The sequence below is a fragment of the Drosophila nasuta genome, chromosome 3 (genome assembly GCF_023558535.2).
Source record: "Drosophila nasuta strain 15112-1781.00 chromosome 3, ASM2355853v1, whole genome shotgun sequence".
In the NCBI taxonomy this organism is placed as follows: Eukaryota; Metazoa; Arthropoda; class Insecta; order Diptera; family Drosophilidae; genus Drosophila; species Drosophila nasuta.
Window position 1 is genome coordinate 50187385 of NC_083457.1, and position 25990 is coordinate 50213374.

At 36.9% G+C, this 25990-nt stretch overlaps 4 protein-coding genes across 8 annotated transcripts in view; 1 reads left to right on the forward strand and 3 right to left on the reverse strand.

Moving 5' to 3' along the window:
• Nucleotides 1-1256: 1256 nt before the first annotated feature.
• Nucleotides 1257-6074, reverse strand: LOC132789440 (uncharacterized). 5 transcript variants are annotated; one of them, XR_009632700.1, is made up of 4 exons: nucleotides 3266-4377; nucleotides 2695-3209; nucleotides 1504-2580; nucleotides 1257-1446 (listed from the first exon to the last, which is right to left on the reverse strand). XR_009632700.1 is itself a non-coding variant. In XM_060797463.1 (3 exons), exons 2-3 carry the CDS (start codon nucleotides 1957-1959, stop codon nucleotides 1333-1335), a joined length of 570 nt encoding a protein of 189 aa, XP_060653446.1. In that variant the 5' UTR covers nucleotides 1960-2635; nucleotides 2695-2783; the 3' UTR covers nucleotides 1257-1332. The 5 variants fall into 5 exon arrangements, 3 of the variants coding, with proteins under 3 accessions (XP_060653446.1, XP_060653445.1, XP_060653443.1); XR_009632699.1 differs by having other exon boundaries at nucleotides 1504-2635; XM_060797463.1 differs by lacking the exon at nucleotides 3266-4377 and having other exon boundaries at nucleotides 1504-2635; nucleotides 2695-2783.
• A 122-nt stretch (nucleotides 6075-6196) lies between these two features.
• Nucleotides 6197-6937, forward strand: LOC132789442 (protein LLP homolog). Its single transcript, XM_060797465.1, is given in 3 exon segments — nucleotides 6197-6397; nucleotides 6399-6524; nucleotides 6580-6937. Coding segments are annotated over 3 exon segments (441 nt in total). The 5' UTR covers nucleotides 6197-6337; the 3' UTR covers nucleotides 6835-6937.
• Nucleotides 6917-8464, reverse strand: LOC132789441 (syntaxin-17). The gene is made up of 2 exons (XM_060797464.1): nucleotides 7825-8464; nucleotides 6917-7768 (listed from the first exon to the last, which is right to left on the reverse strand). The coding sequence occupies exons 1-2, from the start codon at nucleotides 8138-8140 to the stop codon at nucleotides 7185-7187; spliced, it is 900 nt and encodes a 299-aa protein (XP_060653447.1). The 5' UTR covers nucleotides 8141-8464; the 3' UTR covers nucleotides 6917-7184.
• A 407-nt stretch (nucleotides 8465-8871) lies between these two features.
• LOC132792181 (uncharacterized) overlaps nucleotides 8872-25990 on the reverse strand; it is a 29123-nt gene continuing 12004 nt past the window's right edge. Inside the window, exons 3-5 of the mRNA XM_060801434.1 lie at nucleotides 10678-10934; nucleotides 9439-9857; nucleotides 8872-9379 (exon numbers count right to left, since the gene is read on the reverse strand). Coding sequence (XP_060657417.1) covers nucleotides 9248-9379; nucleotides 9439-9857; nucleotides 10678-10934 — 808 coding nt within the window. The 3' untranslated portion in view covers nucleotides 8872-9247. The remainder of the gene's footprint in view (nucleotides 9380-9438; nucleotides 9858-10677; nucleotides 10935-25990) is intronic.

Here is a 25990-nt window from a genome sequence, read left to right on the forward strand (position 1 = left end):
GCTTTTGCTGTTGCTGCTGCTGCTGCTGATGTTGTTGGTGGTGTTGGTTGGTAGCTCTACAGCTGAGCTCGACACACTTACCCTGTTTTTGCTGCCACTGCCACAACACACAACACACTGCTGCGCCTGTGCGAGAGCGATTTTCCACACTCTACACATACTCTACATTAAGTATCGACGAAAATACTTTTTGGTAGACTTGATTTTCTTCGTTTCACGCAAAACATAAATATTAATTACAGTTAAACAATAACCAGAACTTGATCTTAAAAATACGTCAACGAAGTTTTAATTATTTTGCCAACTAAAAGATGTGCCTGTTGATGTCAGCAAGGGTATCATAACGTCGTTCTAAGATACCAGTTCTTCTCTATTTTGTTCTCTCATTCTGCCTCTCTCATTTGCAGTTCTCTCGCGCAGGCAGCATTAGCAGCTGACTTTTGTTTGTACACAAAAATCATATTGCAACCAAGCGCAGTGCGTGAGAGAGAGAGAAAGAAATAGAGAGCGAACACGAAAGAGAGTGTGAGCTAAATGTAGAAAAACATCGCTAGCACTGCTGATATTGATGTTTATGAATTTTGATTTCTTATGGGAACAATTAATATTTTCTCGAAGGCAAATAATATAATTTAGTATGCATTTTCCAGTAAAAATAATTTTAATTAAAGATTTAGCATAAAATCTGTTTTCGAGTCTAAAATATACCTTTTATATATACATTTGTATATACAACTATTAATTGTCTCACCATTTCAGTGTTTACTGTTTCGTCCTTTGTTTAACAGGTTCACGTGTGAATTGTAATGCTTAAAACAAAAGTCAAGTTAATAAAACAAAGTCTATTTATTTGATTTTTAAAATTATTGATAAAGTATATTGTATTGAATTAATGTAAAATAAAAAATTAGTATTTAAAACGTAACAGCTTTAGCTGTTAACATAATGTTAACGCAAGATGGAGTCACTTAACATGATAAATCGACACAATTGAGTAATTCAGCGTTATTTATTGAGCATAGCGTTTACCTTATATTTTTATATTAATGGTAATTTACATAACACATTGTACGATGAAGAATACAAATAACTGTTAATTATTTTAAAACTTTCAATGTATTTAATAGAAATGCATATGTATGTATAGTATGCCTAAGTTTTTTTGATATGTTATGGTCACACAGTGAGTTATTTAAAATATATTTTTGTTGTGGCATAAAAATATAAAACAAAATAATATAATTATCAATTTCAAATTATAGTGTTTTGAATCATTTATTGTAATTATAATATTTGTAAATGTCATTAATGAAAAGTATCACATTATGGAATTCAGGATGGGTCCAACGGTTTCAAATGCAGTCGCACCATACACCTGCCGATGTTTTCCGGTTCTAAAGGCTTAAAAGACATCTTCAGATTTGGATGCTTGAAGTGACGCTGTATCTGTAAGAATAATGAAATGAATACTTAAGAGTAGAAGGCTTTCTGCACAACACTCACCAGCTTTTCATTTTTATCTGTGTTGTGGCAATACAATACTAAGGGCTCAGAACGATTCTTCAGTGTCGCCTCCATGAGACACCGGCTAAATTCAAAGAATTTATTGTGCAGCTTTATGCCCGATATATTCAGGATCTTTAGCGATGGACAGCTGGCAACTGCTTGCCACAGCTTTGCCTCATTCAACATCACCAGATGGTCGATGATATCCATTCGCTGCAAGTGCCTTAAATCCGTAATCAGTTTGCATAGTTCTTCGCCTGTGAAATGCTCCCCATTCGATGTCAATTGGTGCAAGTGGCTCAGTTTGCACAATGTGGTCATGCTGTGTATCCATATGCAATCGTGAAAGGTAATCTTATGTATGTCGCTGCCACGCTTCTCCAGCAGCACGTCTAAAATGTCATCGCGATCAAACACATAATAAGTAAGTGTACGCAGCTTGGGCAACTCCATGAGCGCCTCAAAAAAACTCAGGCCGAAAAAAGTCACACGGCAGTGTCACCTCCTCCAACAGCTGACCCTTTATAATCATTTCGGGGGGCCGCATGTACATAAAACTCCTGCCAACTGCTCAACTCCAGTTTGCGCAACTGCGACCATTTATGCAGCCAACCATAATGGAATCCATCATGAGTCTTCACACAGCGCAGTCCAGGAAAGAGCTTTATCATTATTTCTATCGCTTTGTCAACATCATAATTCCAATCGCAGCTCTTTAATGTATATTCCAGAGTTTTCATGTTCGAAAATGTGAAATTCTGCCAGCGTTTGAGGAACCTCTCTGTAACACATTCTAGTTTCAATTCCTGCATTGTTGCACTAGTGCTAGACAGAAATATGTCCAACATTTCTGGCTTCTCTTCAAACTTCAGAAAGTTTTCTGGATTCAGTTCAAAGCAGAGCTGGTGCTTCCAGGCAGAAAACACACTTGAGTTCAAGTGATTTGAATGGCCTTTAGTAGCTTCATATATCGACAGTTGATCGTTAAGATTTAAGTATTTAATTATCATCATCAAGCAGTCGTAGTTTAGTGAGTTCATTGCGTAGTTAATTTATAAATAAATTTGTTAACATCTAAATGGAACCAGAAATGGATAAAACCGATATTACTAGTTATCGATAACAATAACTTGTAACGTGCCAATGTGAGTTACGTGAAGTTGGGTGTAATATGTTAGAAATACTCACAAACAAAAGCACTGTACTGTTTTGAGAACAGAATAAGACTGACTATTTCGTCAGTGAGAATTTATCACAAAAGGCATGTACATGTGTGTATGTCAGAATCTATGTATGAGCGTATTATTGTCAGAGTTGCATAGAGTAGGCTTGGAGTTTCCGGATCTGCATTATTCCATATGGCCGGAGAGAGGGGCATGTTAACTCCTCCCCCCCTCAACGAACGGTATATAGTTTATATGGTTAGTGGTAGAACACTGTTGTATAAGACTGTTTATTATTAAAGAGCTAAGGTGATGCCATTTATAATTATATACGATTATTTGGAACCATATTCATGGTTCCTGCAGCACAGCAATTTTAATGAAAAATACAAAAATCCTCTTGGAAAGTATCACATTGTACATAGTTGACTAGAATGGCAAAGGTTAAAAGTGGATTTTCACCATATTCGAATTTAGTAATTCCACATTTACAGGTTCAAAGGAGAGCGTGACTTCTGGATGGTTAAAATGCTGACGAAACTGCAAGGAATATGTCAATTGAATCCCAATAAAATATACTCCATTTTATCACTCACCAGTTCTTCGATTTCCGAGTCCCTTTTGCCGCAATACAATGTTAGGGTCTGACAATGCTTTTTCATTGCCTTCTCCATGAGACTCCTGTTTACATTAAAGAATGAGGGTTTTAGATCCATGCCTGATATATTTAGGATCTTTAGCAATGGACAATAACCAACAAGTTGCCACAGGCCATCATCAGAATACCAGTTTTCAAAGTCGACAAGATCCAGTTGCTCCAGTTGATTCATTTTCTCAACTACTTTGTTTATGATTCCTCGGGTGAAAAATTCATCGTGAACTATTGTCAAGTGATGCAAGCTTGTCAGCTTACGTAGCTTTTCCCAGCTGTATTTGTCAATGCAATCATTAAGGATCATTCTATGTACGTCCTTCCAACGTTCCTTTAGCATCTCATCCAAATCGTTTTCGAGTTCATTCTGGTAAAAGGTAATTGACTGTAGGTTGGGCAACGACACGATTCCGTCATTAAAGAAAGGCAACCGGAAATGATAAGACAATGTTAGTTCTTCCAGCAGCTGCCACCTGGCGATTCCTTTGGGGCAATTATTGCCTCTACGGCCCTGCTCCCAGGTGCCCCAGTCCACGTGTCGCAAGTGTCTCGATGACTGCCGCATTGCGGCACCAAGCTTCACGCATCGCAGTCTTGGAAAGAGCTTTGTCAGTAGATGTATTTCCTCATCGGTAGATGGTTTATGGCAGCGACGATCATCGAATATGCATTCCAGTGTTTCAATGTTTGAAAATGTGTACTTCTCCCATTGTTGGAGAAACTCCACTGAGGCGAACTTCAGTTGCAATTCCTGTATTGTTGCACTTATGCTGGAGAGGAAAATGTCCAACACTTCCGGCATCTGCTCAAAGAACTTAATGCTTATTCCATCAAGTCTAAAGCAATGCTGTTTTTTCCAGCCATACACTAGACTTAAGTTTATGCCATTTAAGACTCCATGAGTGGCTTCATAAAGCGCCAGCTGATCGTTGAGGTTTAAGTATTTGATTATTGTCAACCAACAGTCAAAGTTAATTGCACCCAAATTCATTTTGTATTTAATTTATAAATTTAATGCTTAAATTGCTTATTTGTTTGTACAAGTTTTTTTTTTTAGTAGCCCTGGTAAAGTATTACTCACTCTTGTCGATATATCCAGCGTTGTTTATTGGGCATATCTTTTACTTAATATTTTTATATTAATGGTAATTTACATAACACATAGTACGATGAAGAATACAAATAACCGTTAATTATTTTAAAACTTTCAATGTATTTAATAGATATACATATGTATGTATAGTATGCCTAAGTTTTTTTTGAATGTTATGGTCACACAGTGAGTTATTTAAAATATATTTTTGTTGTTGCATAAAAATAGCAATTTCCATCGTATTCTACATATGTGGACTTGATTTAATTAAATAAAATAAAATCATAATTTTCAATTTTAAATTATAGTGTTTTGAATTATTTATTGTAATTATAATATTTGTAAATTGCATTAATGAAAAGTATCCCATTATGGAATTCAGGATGGGTCCAACGGTTTCAAATGCAGTCGCACCATATTCCAGCCGACGTTTTCCGGTTCTAAAGGCTTAAAAGAAATCCTCAGATTTGGATGCTTGAAGTGACGCTGTATTTGTAAGAATAATGAAATGAATACTTCTTAAGAGTAGAAAGCTTTCTGCACAACACTCACCAGCTTTTCGTTTTCATCTGTGTTGCGCCAATACAATGCTAAGGGCTGAGAACGATTCTTCAGTGTCGCCTCCATGAGACAATGGCTAAATTCAAAGCATTCATCGCGCAGCTGCACGCCTGATATATTTAGGATCTTTAGCGATGGACAGCTGGCAACTGCTTGCCACAGCATTGCCTTATTCAACCTCACCAGATGGTCGATGATATCCAGTCGCTGCAAGTGCCTTAAATCCGTAATCAGTTTGCATAGTTCTTCGCCTGTGAAACGCTCCTCTTTCAATGTCAATTGGTGCAAGTGGCTCAGTTTGCACAATGTGGTCATGCTGTGTTTCCCCATGCAATCGTGAAAGGTAATCTTATGTATGTCGCTGCCACGCTTCTCCAGCAGCACGTCTAAAATGTCATCACGATCAAACACATCATAAGTAAATGTATGCAGCTTGGGCAACTCCATGAGCGCATCATAAATGTCAGGCCAATGAAAATCACACGACAGTGTCACCTCTTCCAACAGCTGACACTTTATAATCATTTCGGGGCCCTCATGTGCATTAAGATTCTCGCAACAGTCGCTCAACTCCAGTTTGCGCAACTGCGACCATTTCTGCAGCCGATCATAATGGAACCCATCATGAGTCTTCACACAGCGCAGTCCAGGAAAGAGCTTTATCATTATTTCTATCGCTTTGTCATCATCATAATTCGAATCGCAGCTATATTCCAGTGTTTTCATGTTCGGAAATGTGAAATTCTGCCAGCGTTTGAGGAACCTCTCTGTAACACATTCTAGTTTCAATTCCTGCATTGTGGCACTAGTGCTGGACAGAAATATGTCCAACATTTCTGGCTTCTCTTCAAACTTCAGAAAGTTTTCTGGATTCAGTTCAAAGCAGAGCTGGTGCTTCCAGGCAGAAAACACACTTGAGTTCAAGTGATTTGAATGGCCTTTAGTAGCTTCATATATCGACAGTTGATCGTTAAGATTTAAGTATTTAATTATCATCATCAGGCAGTCATCGTTTAGTGAGTTCATTGCGTAGTTAATTTATAAATAAATTTGTTAACATCTAAATGGAACAACTGATAAAACCAATAATACTAGTTATCGATAACGATAGCTTGTAACATGCCAGTGATCATCATGGTAGCACTGCCAACTATTTGTGCCAATGTGAGTTACGTGAAGTTGGGTGCGCGTATAAATGTGAATATGGTTTATTTTTCTACATTTAAAAAAATCAACGAACGGTCTCACTTGTTTTGCATTCAACTTGTGGTAGTCGCGTAGTCGATGCACGTGTTGTTATTTTTTTGCAACGCATTTAATAAATAGTTTGCCAAAACACAAAATACTTGAGGAATAGGCACAATGGGTCGTCAAAATCGCTCGCGCAAACGTCGCGATGAAATGAACAAAATCAAAAAAGGAGCGCTACGATGCCAAGGAGTTAATACGTCTCAAGAAGACGCTGGGACTCTTGGATGCAGATGGCAAGGAAATCAAGATGGAAATTGCCGAAGTGGCTGAAATCAAGACAGCCAAGGACATTAAACGGGTAAGTTATAACAACCAATATATAATAAAATCTATTCTCAACTGCTACTTTGTAGGATGCCAAATCGAAGGAAGAGCGTGAATTGATGTTTGAGCATCAAGAGAGTCTCGAAAAGGGCAAGAGAATTGTGCAAGTCAATGAGAATACAGGCGTTGAGCACGTTTTTAATACCAAAACACTCAAGGATCAATTTGGCAATTACCCAGCATGGTTCAAGAAGAAGAAGACTGCCAAGCGTCTACGCAAGAAGCAGCACGCACAAAAGAAGAACTTCAAGCAGGCCTGGACAACGGTTAATGTGCCGCTGTAGAAAGAACTTTTACTTCACTAGTTGTTAAGCATAAATCTAGCATAGACTTGTTAGCAATATAGTACTTTTTATTGCGCATTAAAGCCTTAAAATTATACACAAATGGTTAAGAACTAATTGTAATAACAAACTACAGGAATAACTGCCATGAAATGTGCTAAAGACTAAAGCAGAGAGCTGTTTTCGAGACGGTGATGTTGACAATAGTTTTGTAGCATTGCACATGGATTAAACAATAATCACAATTTGGGTGGGAATTCCTCTCATTGAATGGAACAATAGCTGCGCACGCTGCACAGCACTCCAGTGGTAGCTGCCTCCAAGCGACGCGCATTCGCCTGCCACCTTTGTCATTCCGATTTCTCGGCAAGTTCCAAGGTTTCAGTTGAATTCCCAGCCTCCTCCTGCTGAGCCTGCTGCTCCTCCACGCTGCCATGCATTACATTCGGGTTGCTCTTGAGCACCGAGCCACCTGTGAAGCCCAAGATGCCACATCCCACAGCTGCGAGGCCGCCAGCCTTGATGCCCGCCACCATGCCAATAGGACCACCGACGCAAGTGCCGAGCAAGGCACCGACTACAGGATACATGGCTTTTTTGTAGGTCAACGCTGTGCGCAACTGTCGCTCCCCTTCCTGGACATTCTCCAGAGCTTCCTCAGCATTGTCGGCTATGGATTGAACGCTGGCTGCCTGCTCGTGTGTCATCTGACGCATGACATGAAAGGCGCCATGTAAATCGTATATTTCATTCTGCAGTCGTTGCATCTGTTCGAGGCAGGCTTCACGCTGGGCCAGCTGATGCTCCTCCAGCTGAAAGTTGGCCTGCAGCTGGGGCAGCGTACGCTGCAAAGCAGGCACATTATCAATCTGCACAGCCTGATCTTCATCGTATTGTGAACCCAAAGTGGAAGTGGGCGACTTCAACTGCAATTCTGCACAAGAATTTGTATACAGTATCTACTTTAATTGATGTTTAATTGAAGTTTACCTGCAAAAGTCTTCATCCCTTCAAATGCTTTAGTTTTGCCTGGTTTCATTAGCTCATCGAAACGGGGTTTGTCCTCATCGCGCAGCTTCTCACGCAAAGTATCCATTTCAAGCAGCAGATTCTTAATTTGCTTGATGACCCGCATTGCATTGAGCTCCTCCTTCTTGATCTTCTGCCAGTCGCCCAGCGCAAGACTCTTTTCAATGTTACTCCTGTGATTCTGCAGCAATCCCAGATGATGTGGCACAGCCATGTCCTGGAATCGTTGCACGGATAACTCCGCTTGCTTCAGCGGCAGCTTATCGTCGTCTGTCATGTTTGCGAGGTGTCGAAGTCGAAGTCGAAGTAAAACTGTCAATTAATCTGTGCGTATTGTGCGGGCGATACCCTCATCATTCAATCATTGAATCAATCCATTCACAGACGATGCTGCTGCTTTTAACCACAAGAAGCGCGTTCAAATCTCTGTTTTTGTGGTTTGCCCTTTATTGCTGCGCACTGCTGAAGGTATTTCTTATTTATTATTTACTGTTGTGCAGCTTTTACCCAGATTCCTCGCGAACACTGATAATATTTCTTTTGTTTTGGTTTCTAGTAAATTTGCAGCTGTTTTTGTTTTATTAAAACGCATGGCACACAATGAGTGAGGTCATGTTTTTGCACGCTCTGTGTATTAACAGCGTGACGTCACAAAGAGCTCCCCGCCCTTGACAACTAACGACGCAGTTGTTTAACAGTTGTTGATCAAAGTGCTGCCCATTTAGCTATTTTTCGTTTCAAATGTTCAAAGGCGCCAAGAAAGTTTCTGCTGATCGTGGTTATTGTATTTTACTAATTTATTAATAAAAATTTTTAATTCAATGATTTTTTTTTAAATTTTATAATTGTTCATATGTTAGCAGCACTATTGCACTTTACAGCAATGTCAACATCTGTTAACGCCCTGTTAGCCTAGCAGTACTGCCAACTCTCACACCAAATGTTGCTAGGTGGCAACGCCCGATCCCTAAGTTAGCCGCGCAATTTGAAATTCAAAGAGTATGACAAATACAATATGTATTTATTGGTGCACTATTTTTCTCATATATATTATATACAAATACATGCAAATACTAGACACATACACGTAAGTAGCAAATGGTGGGCTTAAAAACTAGAGCATTCGTTTGTTTTTTTTTAATACAAAACATTTATGACACGTTCGCTTAAGTACTACGTTGAAGATTGTTTTTCTCTGTTTTGTTGTTTTTGTTTATAAACTACGGAGGCACTTGCGTTCGGGAATGGCTTACAAGCAGGAGCAGCTGTGGTATACACGAACAAAAAAATATGATACGTTTAAATTAAACTAAACTTGTATATTGCTAGCGTTAAAATGCAGTTCTGTGTTGCCGCTGGCAGTTGATCCCATTTTTAAGAAATTCTAGGGGCAATTGGCATTGGGACCATTTCGACATTTCATCAGCAGATTCAACATGCCTTCCAGCTTGTTGGTGCGTGATTCTGTTTTGTAAAGATTCGTCTGCATGCGACTCACATCCATGGATTGCTTTTCCTGTAAGGATAAAGAATGATATTAGAAATTCTTTTAATTAAAGTATTACTTTTACTCACCAATGTGCTCAGCCTGCTTTTTAGAGTATCCACCACGCTGTAGGTGGCTTGTAAGGATTTTTGCAACTCATTCGTGTGCACTCGCTCATTGGCCAGCGAGCGTTCGATCTTCTGCAGTCGCGTTGCCACCTCCGCATCCGTATCATCGATATCATTCTCTAGATCACGCGCCTCAAACGCATCATCAGCATGCGCCGATGTCTTGCGGCAACTCTGCTTATCCGCCTGCAGGACGAATCCTTGCCGGCAGCGACAATAGTAGGAGCCTTGTGTGTTCACACAGTGCTGATCGCAGGGCTTCTCCGTCTCGCACTCGTTCACATCCTGTTCGCAATAGCGACCCGTGAATCCTGTGGGGCAGCTGCAAGTCTGCGGCGCCGTGCAGTTGCCGCCGTTGTGGCAGCGCGTGGTGCAAATAGCTGGAGGTAAAAAATATTCGTTTAATATGGTCTACTTTATATTTCTTTATCGATATTTATATCGATTGTCTGAATTCCATATAAAAACAAAAAACAATCCAAAATTTCAAAATATTTTACATCAAATAAAAAAAATACATAAAATACAATTTAATTTTAGAAATGGTAAAATCAGTTTAACGAGTTATGTTCTTATACTTTTAAATTATAAAAAAAAGTAAATTCATACAGGCTTTTTATCTTGACCTTGATAAATCAATTTAATGTAAACTCTAATTTGTAGCTTAAATTTCATATTGGAGGCTGTGATTTTAATTGAATTACAGTACTCTTAAATAAGTTTCACTTTATCAAGGTAATTCTAAAATAATTTTGAAAAAGTAAGCAAGCTATAGTCGCGTAAGCTCGACTATGAGATTCCCCGTTACCCATTTTAAATAAAAGCAAAAATATACTAAATAATATACCACGAAATACTAAAATATGCCAAAACTTAAGCTATATCTTTTTCAATTTTTGTACTTAATACACATAAAATTTCTAAACTTAAACTAAGAATAAAAATTAATCGGATTCCTTCATAAATTTAAAATCCAAATTATGGAATATTTAATTTTCTGAGAATTCTAAATTGTGGATATTCTACGGTGATTGAATACCTTGATACCTGTACTCTAATAATTACTTTAGATTACTTTACTTTAATACTTCATTTTACTTTACTTTTATACAGTTAATATATTTTATGAAATATTAAGTTTGTCTTATGACTTTGTGTATATAACCCATATATAGTCTGTTACTCTCGATTGCTACTCACGTTTCATGCACGCATCCGAGTGCGGTGATTCCCTGCTCCATCCAGCACAGCAGTCGTAGGTCATCTGCTGCGCTGCCTTGTGCTTGATGACATCCCTGTAGGCCTGCTCGTGCACCAGATGGACTCGCGTGCACATTTGCCCGGGACGCGTGGGCGGATCACAAGGTGTGCTTATGTGTTTCCAGATGGGTCGCGTGTACACCTCCGTTGTCTTCACCGGCATCGTGATCGTACGCTGTTGCACGCAAATGTGGCGACTACAGTGAGAGAGATAGAGAGGAGAAGAGGGGAAAAAGGGGGAAGTTAGTACACTTTTTAACGACCCACAATCAACGCATCAGCAGAAAAGTGAAATTAAAACTGAAACTGAAAACGAAAACGAAACTCGACTTTTCCAGCCTCGCCAATTACTGTCATAATAAAGACTGGACAACAGGTTGGCCAGCGCCCAGCAGACGTCGTTGTTGCATCTGTCGCCAACAAATGTCTCGAAGTCAACATCAAATTTTACAAGTTGCAGCCAAAGAAAAAAAAACACACACACACACGCGTCACGAATGCAATGCGAATCAGAGATGAAAACGCCATAAAACACTTGGGAAAAACTTGCTTAGAAAAATCAGCAGAGAACTTCGAGTGTTGTTCAAAAATCGAAAAAATGAACACATAATTTAATGGTAATTGTTTTCCGGGTTCGCAATGCAAGTTAAACCCCAATTTACTATCGAAGGTCAGCGCGTAGCAAGTTGATCATGTCGTATGCGCAATAAAGCGAGGTGACTGTCAAACTGCAATTTATAGTTTAATTGATCATAATAATACGCTTGTTAATGGCATGCCACAATACAGTGATTGCCAAACTGTTTACCAATGCGAACGCAAGAAACAAAATCGGATTGAATAATATATGGCTTTTTAATAAAGTGGTTGTCAAACTGTAACCCTAAAAGAAAAAGAAAACATTTATAGTTTCATCAAATTTAAAAATGCTCTGTTCTGGTACAGTGACTGTAACACTGTCCAGTTACAATGATTTCCAAACTGTTGACTTAAAAGGGAACGTAAAAGGAAAATAAAATTCAATTAAATAATACATGACAAATTGTGATCCTAAAATATAATAAACGAAACCCTTAAAGTTTGTGTACTTATGAACAGTGACCAGTGAAAAACAAAAACGTTTGTACACAGTTCAATAACATACCACTGCAAAGTTTCTGTAAAACTGTAAGATCAAAGTGAAGCTTAATAATACACTTATTAATGACACTACTCGATCACTGCCAAGCTGTCAACTGGAAGCTCAATAATAAAATCAAAAAACTTCTATTGTTTAGTCGAACTCGATGATACACTTGCTGGAGGCATGTCTTGCTACAGTGACTCTTAAACTGCTAGCTGTCAAACTGCAAATATGGAAAAAACATAGACCTTTATGGTTTTGTCGAACTTAATAATACACTTGTTAATAGCATGCCACGGTAAAGTGGCTGTAAAACTGTAGCCACAAAATCTTTACACTAGTTTCACCAAGCTTAATAATACACTTGTTAATAGCATGCCTCGCTCGAGTCACTGTCAAACTGTTAACTGCAAACTGTAAATTCAAAAATAAAAATCAAAAACCGAAAAAAACCTTTGCCGCAAGCAAGCAAAACACACATAAATGCTGATAATAAGCAGTTTTTGAAATTCCTTCGGCTGCCAAAAATCGCGCAAAACAATAAAAGCGGCAGCAACAGCAGCCGAACTGATCGAGCGCATCCATAAATTGCATGCAACATTATTGTGGGGAGGAGAGGGGAGACGAAATGGGGAGGAGGCGGAGTAGGAGTTTTGTCTGCTGCTGTTGGTGTCGTAATTGGCAATGCGGGTCGAAGCGAAAAAGCCAAACAATTGCAGGCCCATGACGTGGTCACTGGCCAAGTCAACTGACTGCTGACTTGGCTAACTGACTGACTGACTGACTGACTCGATGACTGACTCGCTGAGTGACTGTTGACTACCGCTTACAGCGGGAACTGAAGCTGGTGACGCTGCCCAATCGTTGTACCGTTGCAACGGCTAAATTTGTGACTTGGCCGGGGTAATAAGTAAGCAAGAAAGAGACGTCGAACAAGCGAAGGCAAGGCAAGCCAAGCAGGCAATAAGCAGAGTGGCCAAAGTGGCAACGGTCCTTTTGTGTGTGTGCTTGGAACATTTAAGCAATTTCTTTATTGCAGCGCATGCATATTTATGCCATGTGGCAGGAGGTTGCCTTAACTGGACCGGACTGCCATCGCCTGGCCTCTTGTACCATAATTCTCACGTTATTTATGCAGCACAGTTCGCAGAGTGTTCTCAGCATTAAGGGCGCCAAGAAGCAGCAAAGCAACAGCAACAACAACAAACAACTAAGAAAGCTACACTCGAGTGTGCTCGACTGTGAAATACCTGCTACCAATTTTTAGTTGAAACAAAACAGTGCGATATTATTCCTAAAATATACCAAATTAATATACCTCAAAAATATTAAAAATATACTAATACCATTCAAAATATACCATAGAATACAAAATGTACAAAATATAAAACAAAAGCAACACAGTGCGGAATTATCCTTCAAATATACCAATATTAAAAATAAAAATATACCATTAAAAATATACTATATAGTACAAAACGTACAAAATTATATTATGAAAAAATATGCCAAATTAATATACCATAAAAATATTAAAAATATACTAATGCCATTCAAAATACCATACCAGACACCATAGAGTACAAAATATACCAGACTGTCAGCCAAATCTACTAATAACTGTAGTAAGCAGGCGTTTTTTCCATATACATGAATTTCTTAAGAAACTTCTAAATGTTTTTTATCTGATTGCAACTAAATTTTTACGAATCATAAGGACTATAGTTAAAATAGCGACTCTAGCTTAAAGACTACGCTTGTTCTTCGATTTTTATCGATTTGCGGGGGTGGAAGTGGGCGTGGAAAAAATTTGATACAAACTTGATCTGCGTGTAAACAAGTGGAGTCAAAAAAAATTAGATCTCTAACTCGTATAGGCTCTGAGATCTAGGTGTTCATATGGATGGACAGACAGACAGACGGATATGGCTATATCGTCTCGTCAAGAATATATATACTTTATAAGGTCAGAGTTGCCTCCTTCTATCTGTTCCTGCAGGCACAAAATTATAATACCCTTCTGCCCGTATGGGTAACGGGTGTAAATACGGAAGTTTTTCTTTCGAACTGTGCCAACAATGTGCAACATGAAATGTTCAGACTCGAGTCTCATTCTCATTCTCAGACTCTCATTCCAAAATCCGCGTTCCCATTCCGTTTGCCTGCATAAATCTTTAGCAGCTTCCATGTCCACGTCGTCTCTCATCCGGCTGCCGCCTGCAGTGCACATGTGTGTCTGTCTTTGTGTCTGGCTTTGTTTAGAAACGTTTAGACTAAAATTAAATTTGAATTTTTAATTGTTGAACGCACATGGAACACCTGTGGCTTCAGCTGCAACACCGACACTTTTTTTGTTCAACTTCAAGCTACAGCTGCCGTTATTTGCAGCACAATTTTATATAAGCAGCGAAACTTTGGACACATTTTTTTCTCGCTGGTTGAAAATTATAAAAACATCAATCAAAATGTATTTCACATGAAAGTGTATTGCACGCCGGGGCAATTAATCAAAATAATTTACGAAAAAAACTGTTAAATTTTACAAGAAGCGCAGCCTCCACAAAACTGCGTTGCCTTTTGCTTTCCTTCTGCAGAGACGAGCGAAAGAGAAGAGAGACAAGAAGAAGACAGAGAGACAGAGGGACAAACATGGGCCCAGGTTTGGGTCTGAACTTTAAGTGCGGTTTATTGATTTACGATTTATTTTTATTGAACGCCAAACAGAAATTGATGAGCCTCCGTTTTCTGACTCAGTCGCAGCCTCAGAGCAAAACTGCAGGCCAAAACTTGACCCCCAGCTTTAGTGTTCCTATGTTTTTGAGTGTGTGTGCATATGTGTGTGTGAGTGAGTGTATGTGCATGTGTGTGTGTGGGCGTATACTTAATGGACTGCAGCGATGAGCTTAATAAATGACTGAACATATTTATAGACTCAAGTCTCAAGAGCAGCCTACAACTTTGTATGTTTTCAATTCGAATTAAAAATTTTTATCAAGTTTTTTAAATTGCTTGAAAATCTTGAGATAAACTTATTGTTTAAATTTAGATGTGGATAATTAATGATTTTTGATATGAATGTCGTTGGAGAGAGTTTTTTTTTTAAATTTAAATTTTCGTTTTAAATATTGATTAGCTTCCACAAATTATGATGGTACATAAAAATTGTTTTTAAATTAATAATTTCCAAAGATTAATTTGTTTTTCCTTATAATAAACATATTACTTTAACTTAGTTGTTAATCATTTTTGATATGGATGAGTTTTATGGAGTTTCTGTATATTAAACAAAATAATTTTTGTTGCATACATTTTTTTTATCAAATTTAAATTATCGTTTCATATATTCATTTAAAAATTACGATATAAAATTGAATTTATTTGATACTTGAAATTATGATGACATAGAAAAATAAAAATAAACTTATTGCTTCAATTTATTTGTTGAGAATATTTTGTATTTTAAGCTAACAAACTCTCGCGAAGACAAAAAATGTTTCTTCTAAATTGTGAATTTATTAAAATCTATTTTCATTTTATTGTAAATCTTTTCTTTTAATTTCAATTTGGTTTGTGATTATTTATTTATTTTGAAGTGTATTCAAAATTTGTATCTAAAGTAAATAATTTTTTCTGATGTTTTTTTTTTTAATATTTATTTCCAACTTATAATGACAATAAAAGTGATTATGGTTATGATAAATATATGAAATCTAAAGCTTTTGCTTTTTATATTATTAATCATTTCGTGTTTAGTCTTTCTTATCATTATCAGAAAAACTTCTTGTTTAAATGTAGTTTTTGATTGATTACGAAATTGCATCTTCTATGATCTTTTTGAGCATTTTCAATATATTTTCTCTACATATTTATTCACGCAATTTTTTTTTTTTAGTTTTATTGCACACAATATGATTATCTTTTCATTGCCATTTTTTCCTTGTTACTTTTCCAATTCATCTAACAATGAAATCCATTTTAATACTCAATATTAAGAAATAAAATTGATTCATTATGTTCATTCATTTTTTGTTATCAAAATATTTGCTTGCCCAACATAAAATGTGAGGCAATAATCCTGAATTGGTTTAATGAATTTTAATAATTAATTAAGCTTAATAAATTAAAATGCACAATGCGCTTTGTTTATGCCTTGAGACTATTCCACTTGCTGTTGTTTCATATAAATAAATCTTGATTGTCGCTCGAGTTGGGGAGAATCTCAGTGCTTAAGTTAATTTACTTGTTTCTTTTGTGGGGCGATGAATGACCCCCCATTGGGGCGAGACTATAATAAGACGAGTATGTTAAGTTAAAGCCTATAATACCTATAGAAACTGAACAATAGAGGCAGCAATGTGGCAAGTGAATGGATGCCGATTAAACCGACTGAGTGCAGAATGAATAGATCGTTCGACTAAAGCTCGACTTAAATCATTTTTATGAGCTGTTTCTTGAGACTAGCCCCAAAAAAACTCGGGGGTCATTTTCTCACAAAATCGAATGGATTTGAAACCAGTTCATAAATGTATTTAACAACTGCAGCGAAAACGCATTTAAAAAGCAGTTAAAAAAGACCAACTTGGCGACACTTAACAGCTTTAAACCGCTTTAACTTTGGCTTAGAAAACTGCTGCCCCGCCCCACATTTTGAGAAATAAAATAATAATAGTAAGTGCCAATAAAAATATCGTTTATGAGTGCGCACAATTTGCATTTGGTGAAAACGTTTAAGGTCAAGAAACTAAATTGAGAAGAGTTTAGAGAGGCCAATCTGCAGTCTCTCTAACTGTACTGTGAAAATGGTCAACTAATCTGATTTGTTACATGAAATTAGAATCTAAATTGGCCTGGCCAACAGAATGCAATTGCAATTCCAGCCAGAGCAGGATAGGAAAGGCCAAAATGCATCATTAGGCAACTGCAGCCAGCAACCAGCAACAACGACTCCCACTAACAGTAACACGATGACAACCACGACAAGAAGAGAGCAACAGCAACACAAAAAAGAAGTTAGAAAACTACAGTCGAGTGTTCTAGACAGGGAAATACCCGCTACTCATTTTTAACAAATTTGTAATTGTAACAAATTTCAATAAAAAAATATACTAAATAAATTTTAAAATATACTAAAAGCTATATATTTATATACAATTACTATAACAAAATATACTAAAGGATGTGTTTGGTATATTGATATACTATTACATTTTTAAGAAAAGTGATAACTTCAGTAAAATAATATACCACAAATTATATAGATGGCTGTATTTCATGTATACTTACATTAAAATAATATACCAAAAAATACCAAAATATACCACGATTATATTTGGTAAATCGATTTACTAATACATATTTAATAAATTAAAAAAAGTGTTATATAATATACCAAAAAATACAAAAATATACCAAATACACTATTTGGTATATCGATACACTATGACATTTTTATTAAAAGTCACCAAGTGCAGCAAAATAATATACCAAAAACTACCAAAATATGTCAAAGTCTATATTTGGTATAAGGATATACTATTACTTTCAAAATATATCCGGTTTATCAACCAAACAAATAAAGTTTCTGTTTTGCCATACAATTTCTTTTTTTATGTCGTCTAAAACTTTTATGTAATCGCAAAATTTAATTCCAGGGCTTTACGGGTTTGGAAATGTCTCCTTCTGCCTGTAGCATACATTTTCTTTAGACAGAAAGTTATAATACCCTTCTAGCCTATGGGTAGCGGGTATAAAAACAAGAGCCAAAGAAGCAGTCGAGATGAAGAAGAACACAACAACTGCAACAGCGACTGCAACATTGCATTTTTAGACATGCTTCCTGGATGCATGCTCATCTGACTAGTCGCAGCCTTAGTTGGAGTTGCAGTTGCAGTTGCAGTCGTTGTGGCAAATGGTCGTGGCTGCCCCTTTATTTGGCTTTTTACTTAGCGTAAAATGCAAACGCCCCTTGTGACCAAGACGACCAAGACAACGAAGACAACTGCAATATGCTGCACTGCATCAGAATTTCTAATAATATTTCAGCCATGTCCATGCCTGGCAAGTGCAACCACATTTGCCGCTTTTAGTTTTATTTTCCTCTTCATTTTCTGGTGCTCAAGAATTATTACAGCACTCAGCAGCAGCAGCAGCAACAGCAGCAGGCGAAGTACGTCGACCTTAACATATATGGTCGACTTGAGCATACTCTTTTTTTTCTCGGAAATTCATTTGAAGTGGAGTTACATCTGTTTCAGTAGCAAAGTATGGATGCTTGATTCTTGAGAATGTGGAAGTAATGTATTGAATTTGCTATTTTTTCTGCTTTCTGCTCGTTATATAATATTATCATAATCAGTCTTCTTTGTTAAGTTTAATTTGTTTTCTTTTCTCACTTTTTTAAAATTTGATTGTTTAACTATGTTTTCATTTTATCACATTTCTAATTATGTTAATTTTTGTATTCATCTTTTCAGAAATGATTTAATTGGCTTTCACTTTCATTATCACTTTCGTATTAATTTAGATAGTTATAAAGCCCATATATTTATTAAGTTATTTACCTAAATATTATCTCTTACGACTTAAGATTTAATTAGCATTTTGTTTGACCATGTCCTTCATAATAATTTATTCGTTACTTTGTAAGATAAACAAAGAAACTTTATGAGACTAGCATATATTCAAATTTTCTTAAATTAAAATGGGGTATCATAATTTTGATAAAAAAAAACCTTTATATATTCATTGTCAGAACAAATATCTTCAAATATTTTGTATCATAAGTAGTTCAAATATGTTTTCATACTTTCTTATTAATAACTGTATTACTTGATTGTTTACTTTTAAAGGAAAATAAATCTAATATATATAGTGATTTTAAACATGTGTCATTCATAGAAAAATTTTGTATAATTTTGTTATTTCTTTATAATTAAAACCATCATTTAATATATTCTTTTTAATAATCTTATTTAACTTCATAACTATCAAATATTTTTCTTAAAAACTGCTTTTCCACATAGCTGATATTCCCTGGGCTACTCTTGTAATTCGAGTGCAAAGAAACCGCCAGTCACGGATCTGTCTAACCGCATTGAGTCAGTTCTAATTTGGCCGTAAATTTGTCTTGCTCGCAGATTATGCAATAAAAATCGCACAACCGACTTTTCTTTCCATTGGCGAAAAGTGAAATGAAAATTGCAGTCGCAGTCGCCATGGAAGTTGCCTTGTCAGACTCAGTGTCTGAAGAGACTCACAGACTGACTGTGAGCGGAGAGAGGAAAGGCGAAAGGCGAAAGGGGAAAGGGAAGATCAAGTGCCGCAAGCGGGCAAAACGCATAGCAAGCAGGTAATATGAGGTGGAGCTGGGCCCTCTGATTATATGCTAAGGAAGTGCGGACCCAATAAGCCAACCCAACGCAGCGCAGCGCAGCCAACGTGCCCCAAAGTGGGTTCAGTAACCGTGAGTGTTGTGCATTTTCCATACACACACAACACACAACAGACAACATACAACATAATCGACGCGATAAGCGATCTCTTGCCATGGGCCTGTCAATGCACGTTGCGCCCTACTAATGTTCCCTTTTCTCTCCCTCTCTTGTCCCTTACTCGGGGAATTGTTGTTGAGTGTGAGAGGCTGGTGTAAAGCATGATTAATGCCCCCAAACTTGTTTAAACAACAGCCGTGTCGAGCCGTGGCCGAAAATCCGATTAGTGTGAAGCAGCGCAGAAGCAACTGCAACTTTGAATCCAACTCCAACTCCGACTTCGACTCCAACCCAGACCCAGACCCAGATTGGGGACTTGAGACGTGCACGATTTCCATTTTTCTATAGAAACTGCTAACAAAAGCGCAACGAAAGCGCAGCGAAAACGAGGCAACAACAACAACAACAAGCACACAATACGTACAACAAAAACATTTTCATCAAATTAACATATTTTCGGCTTCGGTTATTTGTGACTCCGATTGAAGAAGATTGAAATCGCGGTTTGTGTAACTGCCACCGACTCAGCGTTGCTATCTAAATTTGAAAGCAACTTGCTCCACTAACGATCAAGTTATTGTTTTTTGTTGACACGTTGTTCCCCGCCTTCCTCCTTCTCCATCTTCATACCTCGTCTAAGCGCCAGCGTCTCACTTTCCACAGTCGTATCCAATTGCAACATAATTAAGTAAAAAAAAGCAGCAAATGTTGCATGCCTGTTCTGGAATTTTGTGCGTCATCTTGTTGCACATTCAATGTTCGTGTTCAGGTTCGTGTGCGGCATGCGCTTGCGCACAGTTTTGTTGTCTTTTGTACTCGTGTTTTTTGCCTGCAAGACAAAAGCCAACCAAAAAACCTCCAACCAAACTCCCCAAGCTTTTGCTGCACCCTCGACGAACGAGTTTGCATGTAATATGTCTGCCCAGTTGTCTGTCTCCGCTGTCTTTGGCACTGTCTCTGAGTCTCTGAGTCTGGGCCTGGCAGCATTGCATTAACCCCCAATTTTCAACTTGAGATGCGAAGCTGCGTGATTTGCAAATTACAGAGTCGTTACTGCAAGCAGACAGACAGACGGACAGACGGACAGACGGGCAGACAGACAGACAGAGTGTCATGTGTCCCTCTGTCCAGTTGTCCAATTGTCCATTTATCCGGCTGCTTTGATTGTGTGACTTACTCAATTCTAAGCAATACGAAAACACACACTAATTGCATTGATCTTTGTCTGATTGAGGCGAACACTTGCCCGTATAAGCCAAACAAAAAAAACACAGTTAACTGTTCCGAATTCCAATTACCAAACGAAGCTTTAAACACATTTCAACACAAAACTCGATTGTTTCCGTTTTCCCAAAAAAAAAGATCTCACTTCAATATTAAATACGAATTCATCAATCTAAAAGCGATTTTGCTAATGGCACATAAATTATAATTTATTGCATTTTTTTAGAAACATATTTTGTTTATGTCTCTGGCCATATTTTGGCATATAAATTATAAATTCTATATTATATGATCACATATACATCATTTAAATTTCATATTTCATACTTCGAACATTTCTCCGACTATTTATAGCTTGTTTAAACTATGTCTGATTGAATTTCTAAGAATTTATCACAACTTGCATTAAAAAAGGAAGAAAAACAATTAAATTTAATGAGCGAATATTTGGCTCGCCAGCTTGAAATATCATTAATATGAAATATAATATGCTTTTCAAACACATTTATTTTTGGTTTGTCTAGTCTACAAATATGCTGTGTCTAATCATTTCTGGGAACTATAAATATTTACAAGAAGAAAGCAAGTTGCTGTGGCAAAATTGCAAAATAAAAGCAGGCGAATTTTAAATGGGAAGTGAAGTGAGGAATAAAATAATAATTGATATATGTATATATAAACATGAAGTAGTAAACTTCATTTAAGATGCTTATAAAATGCGTATTTTCGCAACCTAAAAGTCTCAACATTTTTTTTAAGATCAAAAAGTTTTTAACTCAAAAGTTGCAATCTTCTTTACAATCTGATTTTTTATCTTTATGTACCAAATTCTTATCATTTTTTCTTATTCATGTTCTAATAGATTGCATTTTTGTTTAACAGTCTTTTATTTTAAATAATCATATATTTAAAATGCACATACAACTTTTATAATTTGAATTAACATATAAATAAATTTCATATAAAATTCCTATATATTGAATTTATATTTTGAATTCTTATATATTGCATTTATAATCTATTGATATATGAACTTCATATAGAGTTCTCATTGAATTTACATTTAAAAATCACAAAGCCAAATTCCCAAATCAGATTTAAATCAAATCTGCAATCTTTCTGCGAAATTTATTATTATTACTTGAACATAAATGTATCATCAAACTAAAACATTTTATTGTGCTGACTTTAACCACTTCAAAAGTTGCAAAATCTATTTCATTTATTTGCTCATTTTTATTTAAAGACTTTAACGAGCTTTTGTCTTGGAGTATCGTAAAGCTAAAAAACCACTTGGCTGCATTTAGTTCTATCAACAAATTGTGTCTTTAGACTTTGCGGCATGTTGTATGTCACATCGTGTGTTGTTGTGGTTGCTGCTGCAGTTTGTTGCACGTGTTCGTCATATGGTTGAGCACCCACAGTCCTCGACTTGTCTAAGGAAAAACTCATTAAAGATGAAGTCGCTGCTGCTGCTGTTGCAGCTTGTTGCTGCTGTTGCAGCTTGTTGCTGCTGTAGCTGCTGCCTGGGCCAAGGTTTTACCCTTGATAGCCCCGACTGATGGCATGACTTGGTCTTAAGATAAGGCAACGCGACGCAGACATCGACATCGACATCGACAAGAGTCTGTGGCTGCGGCACGTGTAGGCGTGCCCAATGATGTATAATGCCTTCACGGTGCAAAATGTTAACGAATTTTCACAGGCCGCATTCTAAGTGCAGTTTTTCCAAGCGCAGCATATCAAATCATTCATTCAGTCGAGCTCCAGCTCGAGCTCGAAGTTGGAGTCGATGTTGAAGTTGAAGTTGGAGTCGGAGCATGGAGCTCGTAATTATTGTGCAGGCATTTCGCCCGCCTTCGATTGTTGACAAGCAATTTGCAGCAGGCGGCCAACTGCAACTTCCACATCGACATCGACAATGACTTCGATTGCAACTGCAACACGGTGCCTCAGCTGTGCGTCACAGAGGGTCACAAAGTTACCTTAAAGTGCACATAACTCTTGTGGCATTGTTTGTCTCATTTGATTTAAGTATTTTTATTTTGTTGTTTGCCAATTGTTGCAGCAGTTGTTTCTTTCCAATTGAAGTCAAGGCTCTGCTTTGTTTTGTTTTTCTAAAATACATTTTCGTTTGTCGAGATGCAAAAGATTGCAAGTGGCCTTTCAAATAAGCTAAAAGATCCCCAAAAGTATTCAAAGAAAACAAACAAACACCTTGCCCCAACCAAAGCTGCATGTGGCAGAGCTGACGCAATCGGCGCCACAGTCGAAATCTTCCATCAAAGCGTGCGCCACAGAAATACAGACATCCATCAATTGTCAGCTGCAGCAGGACGGCAGCAACACAAATTGAAATCATCAACAGAAGCAGGCAACATGGGGCAGGCAACTTTACATTTGCTGTTGCTGTTGTTGTTGTTGTTGTGGTATATCTGCAAATCGGCGCATATTTGACGCTGATTAACACCGAGTTACAGCCGGCGGCAAATGCAATTGAAACGTTGCACGTTGCACGTTGCAGCGTGTGAACGACAGCTTGCCACAGCTATAATATGAACAGTCATTTCCATATCCATTATGGCAACTTTAGTAACTTGCAACATTGCAACTGCTGCTGCTGCTGCTGGATGTTGCACGTGCAGTGCTTAAATAAATAGAAATAGAGGCAAGGCAACGACAGCTTATCGCCTACGTACAGTGGACTCGAAATAACTGGTTTTCGCACCACTGTGCGGCAATTGCAATTTATGACTGATGATGCGAACGTATTTCGTTTGCCTTCTAGCGCTTTTTTGGCAGTTTCCGTTGCTGTTATGCTTGCCACTGCCACATAAATCAAAATGTGTCATAACTAACAGACAGAAATGGCAGCCACGAAGCAGCAACACCTTTATAGCTGAGGTTGAAGCGTTAAGCTCAGATTACGTATACGCCGCGTGGATGCGTTGCAATGTCAGATGCTACAATTTGCTGTTGGACGACGTTGCTGTTGCCCTTAAGTAGACGCACATTAATTCCAATTAGAAAACATCAACACTGCCAATTGAAAACTCGTTAAAGTTCATTACCTTAAAATGACCATGCAGACAGCAATAGCAACAACAACAGCGACTCGACAACAGCGACTCGACAACAACCACTTCAGTGCTCTTTTGCTGGCAAGTCAATGCCATAGCACAATCTTGGCCAGATCGTGTGGCTTCATACAATTGCGTTGTAGTTGTTTTCATTGTTGTTGTCGCTGCTGTTGTCGTGGTTACATTTAAGGAGCTGCTGCAATCGCAACAAGTGCGCATTGATTTGTTGCAATTGACACAACAATTGAAAAACTAAACAAGTCGCGCACTCTCTGCACTTAGCCTTGAAGCTAATAATAATTCGAATACCAATTCCAAGCTCACACTTCCAATTAGAGATGCGAGCAATAGTTCAACTAGAGATGCACACGTGATAAACTCATGTTTGCTAATTGAGGCATCTTCAATTGCTTGTTATAACATAGCGTTTGCAATTAATTATTGCTGGCGGTTTAGCGTCATAATAAGAACTACATTTATTGAGAAAATAACTACATTTTTATAAGAAGCAAACTAAGTTTAAAAACGATTTTCATTCTAATTGCAAGATATGGGTAATTCTCTGAGGGATGTCGCGTGCGACCAGCTTTTCAGTGACAAAAAAAACATATTCTGAAACAATTTTAAAAATAAGAAAAGGTTATTTTTATAGCTCTAGATTAGTACTTTAATTAGAGCTAAGAATGGTTTTAATATTTTTTTTCTGTTTTGTTTTCTGTTCTGATAATTGCAAAAATTAACAAATTCGTACGCAAAACCAAAAAATTAACGTATTTATATATTTTATCGCAAAACAGAACAATTTCCTAAAATCAATCTTAGCTCTAAAAGTAGTGCTAATCCAAAGCTTTAAGAATAACCTTCACCTATTTTTCAAATTGTTTTAGTTTATGTTTTTTTTTGTCACTGTAAAGCTGTTCGCACGCGACATTTACCAGAGAATTACCCATATGATAAAGTAAAATCTCTTTCTATTTCATTGTCACCTTTAATACCTAGGAATTACTTAAAGAATAAATTTATATGAAAAAAAACGGATGCTGTCTTAGTTACTTTGGTTGACAATTTGGTATATTTTGTACTCTATTTTGAATGTATTTTTCAGTATTTTTTGGTAAATTAATATGATATATAATATTTTAAGAATACTACGGGAATACTTTGCTTTTATTGAAAGTTTGTATCTCATAATCGAGCTGCATCCTGTAGCTGTCTTACTTATTTTGATATGTGATAGATAACTAATAAGTATTTTTAAAATATTCCTAAAACCATATGATTGTTTATCATTTGGTCAACCTTAAATTCAACCAAATCTTTAGTTGATGTTATTAATGCTAATAGTTATTTTATTTATTTACCTAAAAATTGTATTAAAAAATTTTCAAATCTAGGATTTGGTCAATATCAAGTTGAATTTGGATTTATTTATTTAACCTTTTTATTTTACTAAAATTTATAATAAAAAATTTGCAAGACCAGAGTTATAATATAGACTCCATTCTCTTTTTTTATCAGTTACATTTGTTTTTAAATCAGTCTTAATATAATAGAATTATATACATTATTTTCGTGTTATTCCTGTCACGTTTTCATTTTCTTTCAACTTTAATCATAAATAACTCCTGTCTTAACCGCAATATTTATAATTATAATTATCTATACTAAATTTGATTTTATAATAAAACAACTGTAATTGCTTCATGTATTATATATACTATATTTATTAAAGTATCCTTAATACTAAAAACTAATATTACTATCTGTATTTTTCTGCCATATTGTTGTGATCTAATACTACTCTAATATTTGTATTTACTGCTTCATTATATGCCTCTATTACAACTCAAATATTTGTATTTACTATCTGATTGTATACCCGTTAATACTCTTATAATATTTGCGTTTGCTTCGTGTCACGTCTGATGAGACTTGACGAGTGCAACGACACGAGGGCAGCTCAGATTTGTATCAATCATAGAGGCTCGTTTTCGCTTGCAATTAGCAGCACTGCCCACTGGCGGTTGTCGGGTTAGTTGAATCACATGGAAATGTTGGGGCTGTTGTCTTGCAATGACATTGAAACTGAAACTGAAGCTCAAGCTGCCCAGCTGAGACTCGAAGCATGTCATAATATTTAAATAATTTATGGCCGATAAGATAAGCTGCTGATGCTTTTGCTGTTGCGTTGCACTCGTGCAAAGGTAAACTAGCGCCGACAGCTTTGGGGCAATTTATGGCTGCCATAGCCTTGACTCTTCGCCCCACTGATAAATGCAATTGGACACGCCCCGCGGTAAGAAAACAAATCACGCATACGCCCTGATGCCCAAACA

Coding starts and splice junctions, on each gene's coding strand:
- LOC132789440 (XM_060797462.1), bottom strand. CDS start 6,001: ATGAACTCACTAAACGATGACTGCCTGATGATGATAATTAAATACTTA. Junction 1,441..4,966: donor CAGATGAAAACGAAAAGCTG/GTGAGTGTTGTG, acceptor TTACAGATACAG/CGTCACTTCAAGCATCCAAA.
- LOC132789441 (XM_060797464.1), bottom strand. CDS start 8,140: ATGACAGACGACGATAAGCTGCCGCTGAAGCAAGCGGAGTTATCCGTG. Junction 7,769..7,824: donor AGGGATGAAGACTTTTGCAG/GTAAACTTCAAT, acceptor ATTCTTGTGCAG/AATTGCAGTTGAAGTCGCCC.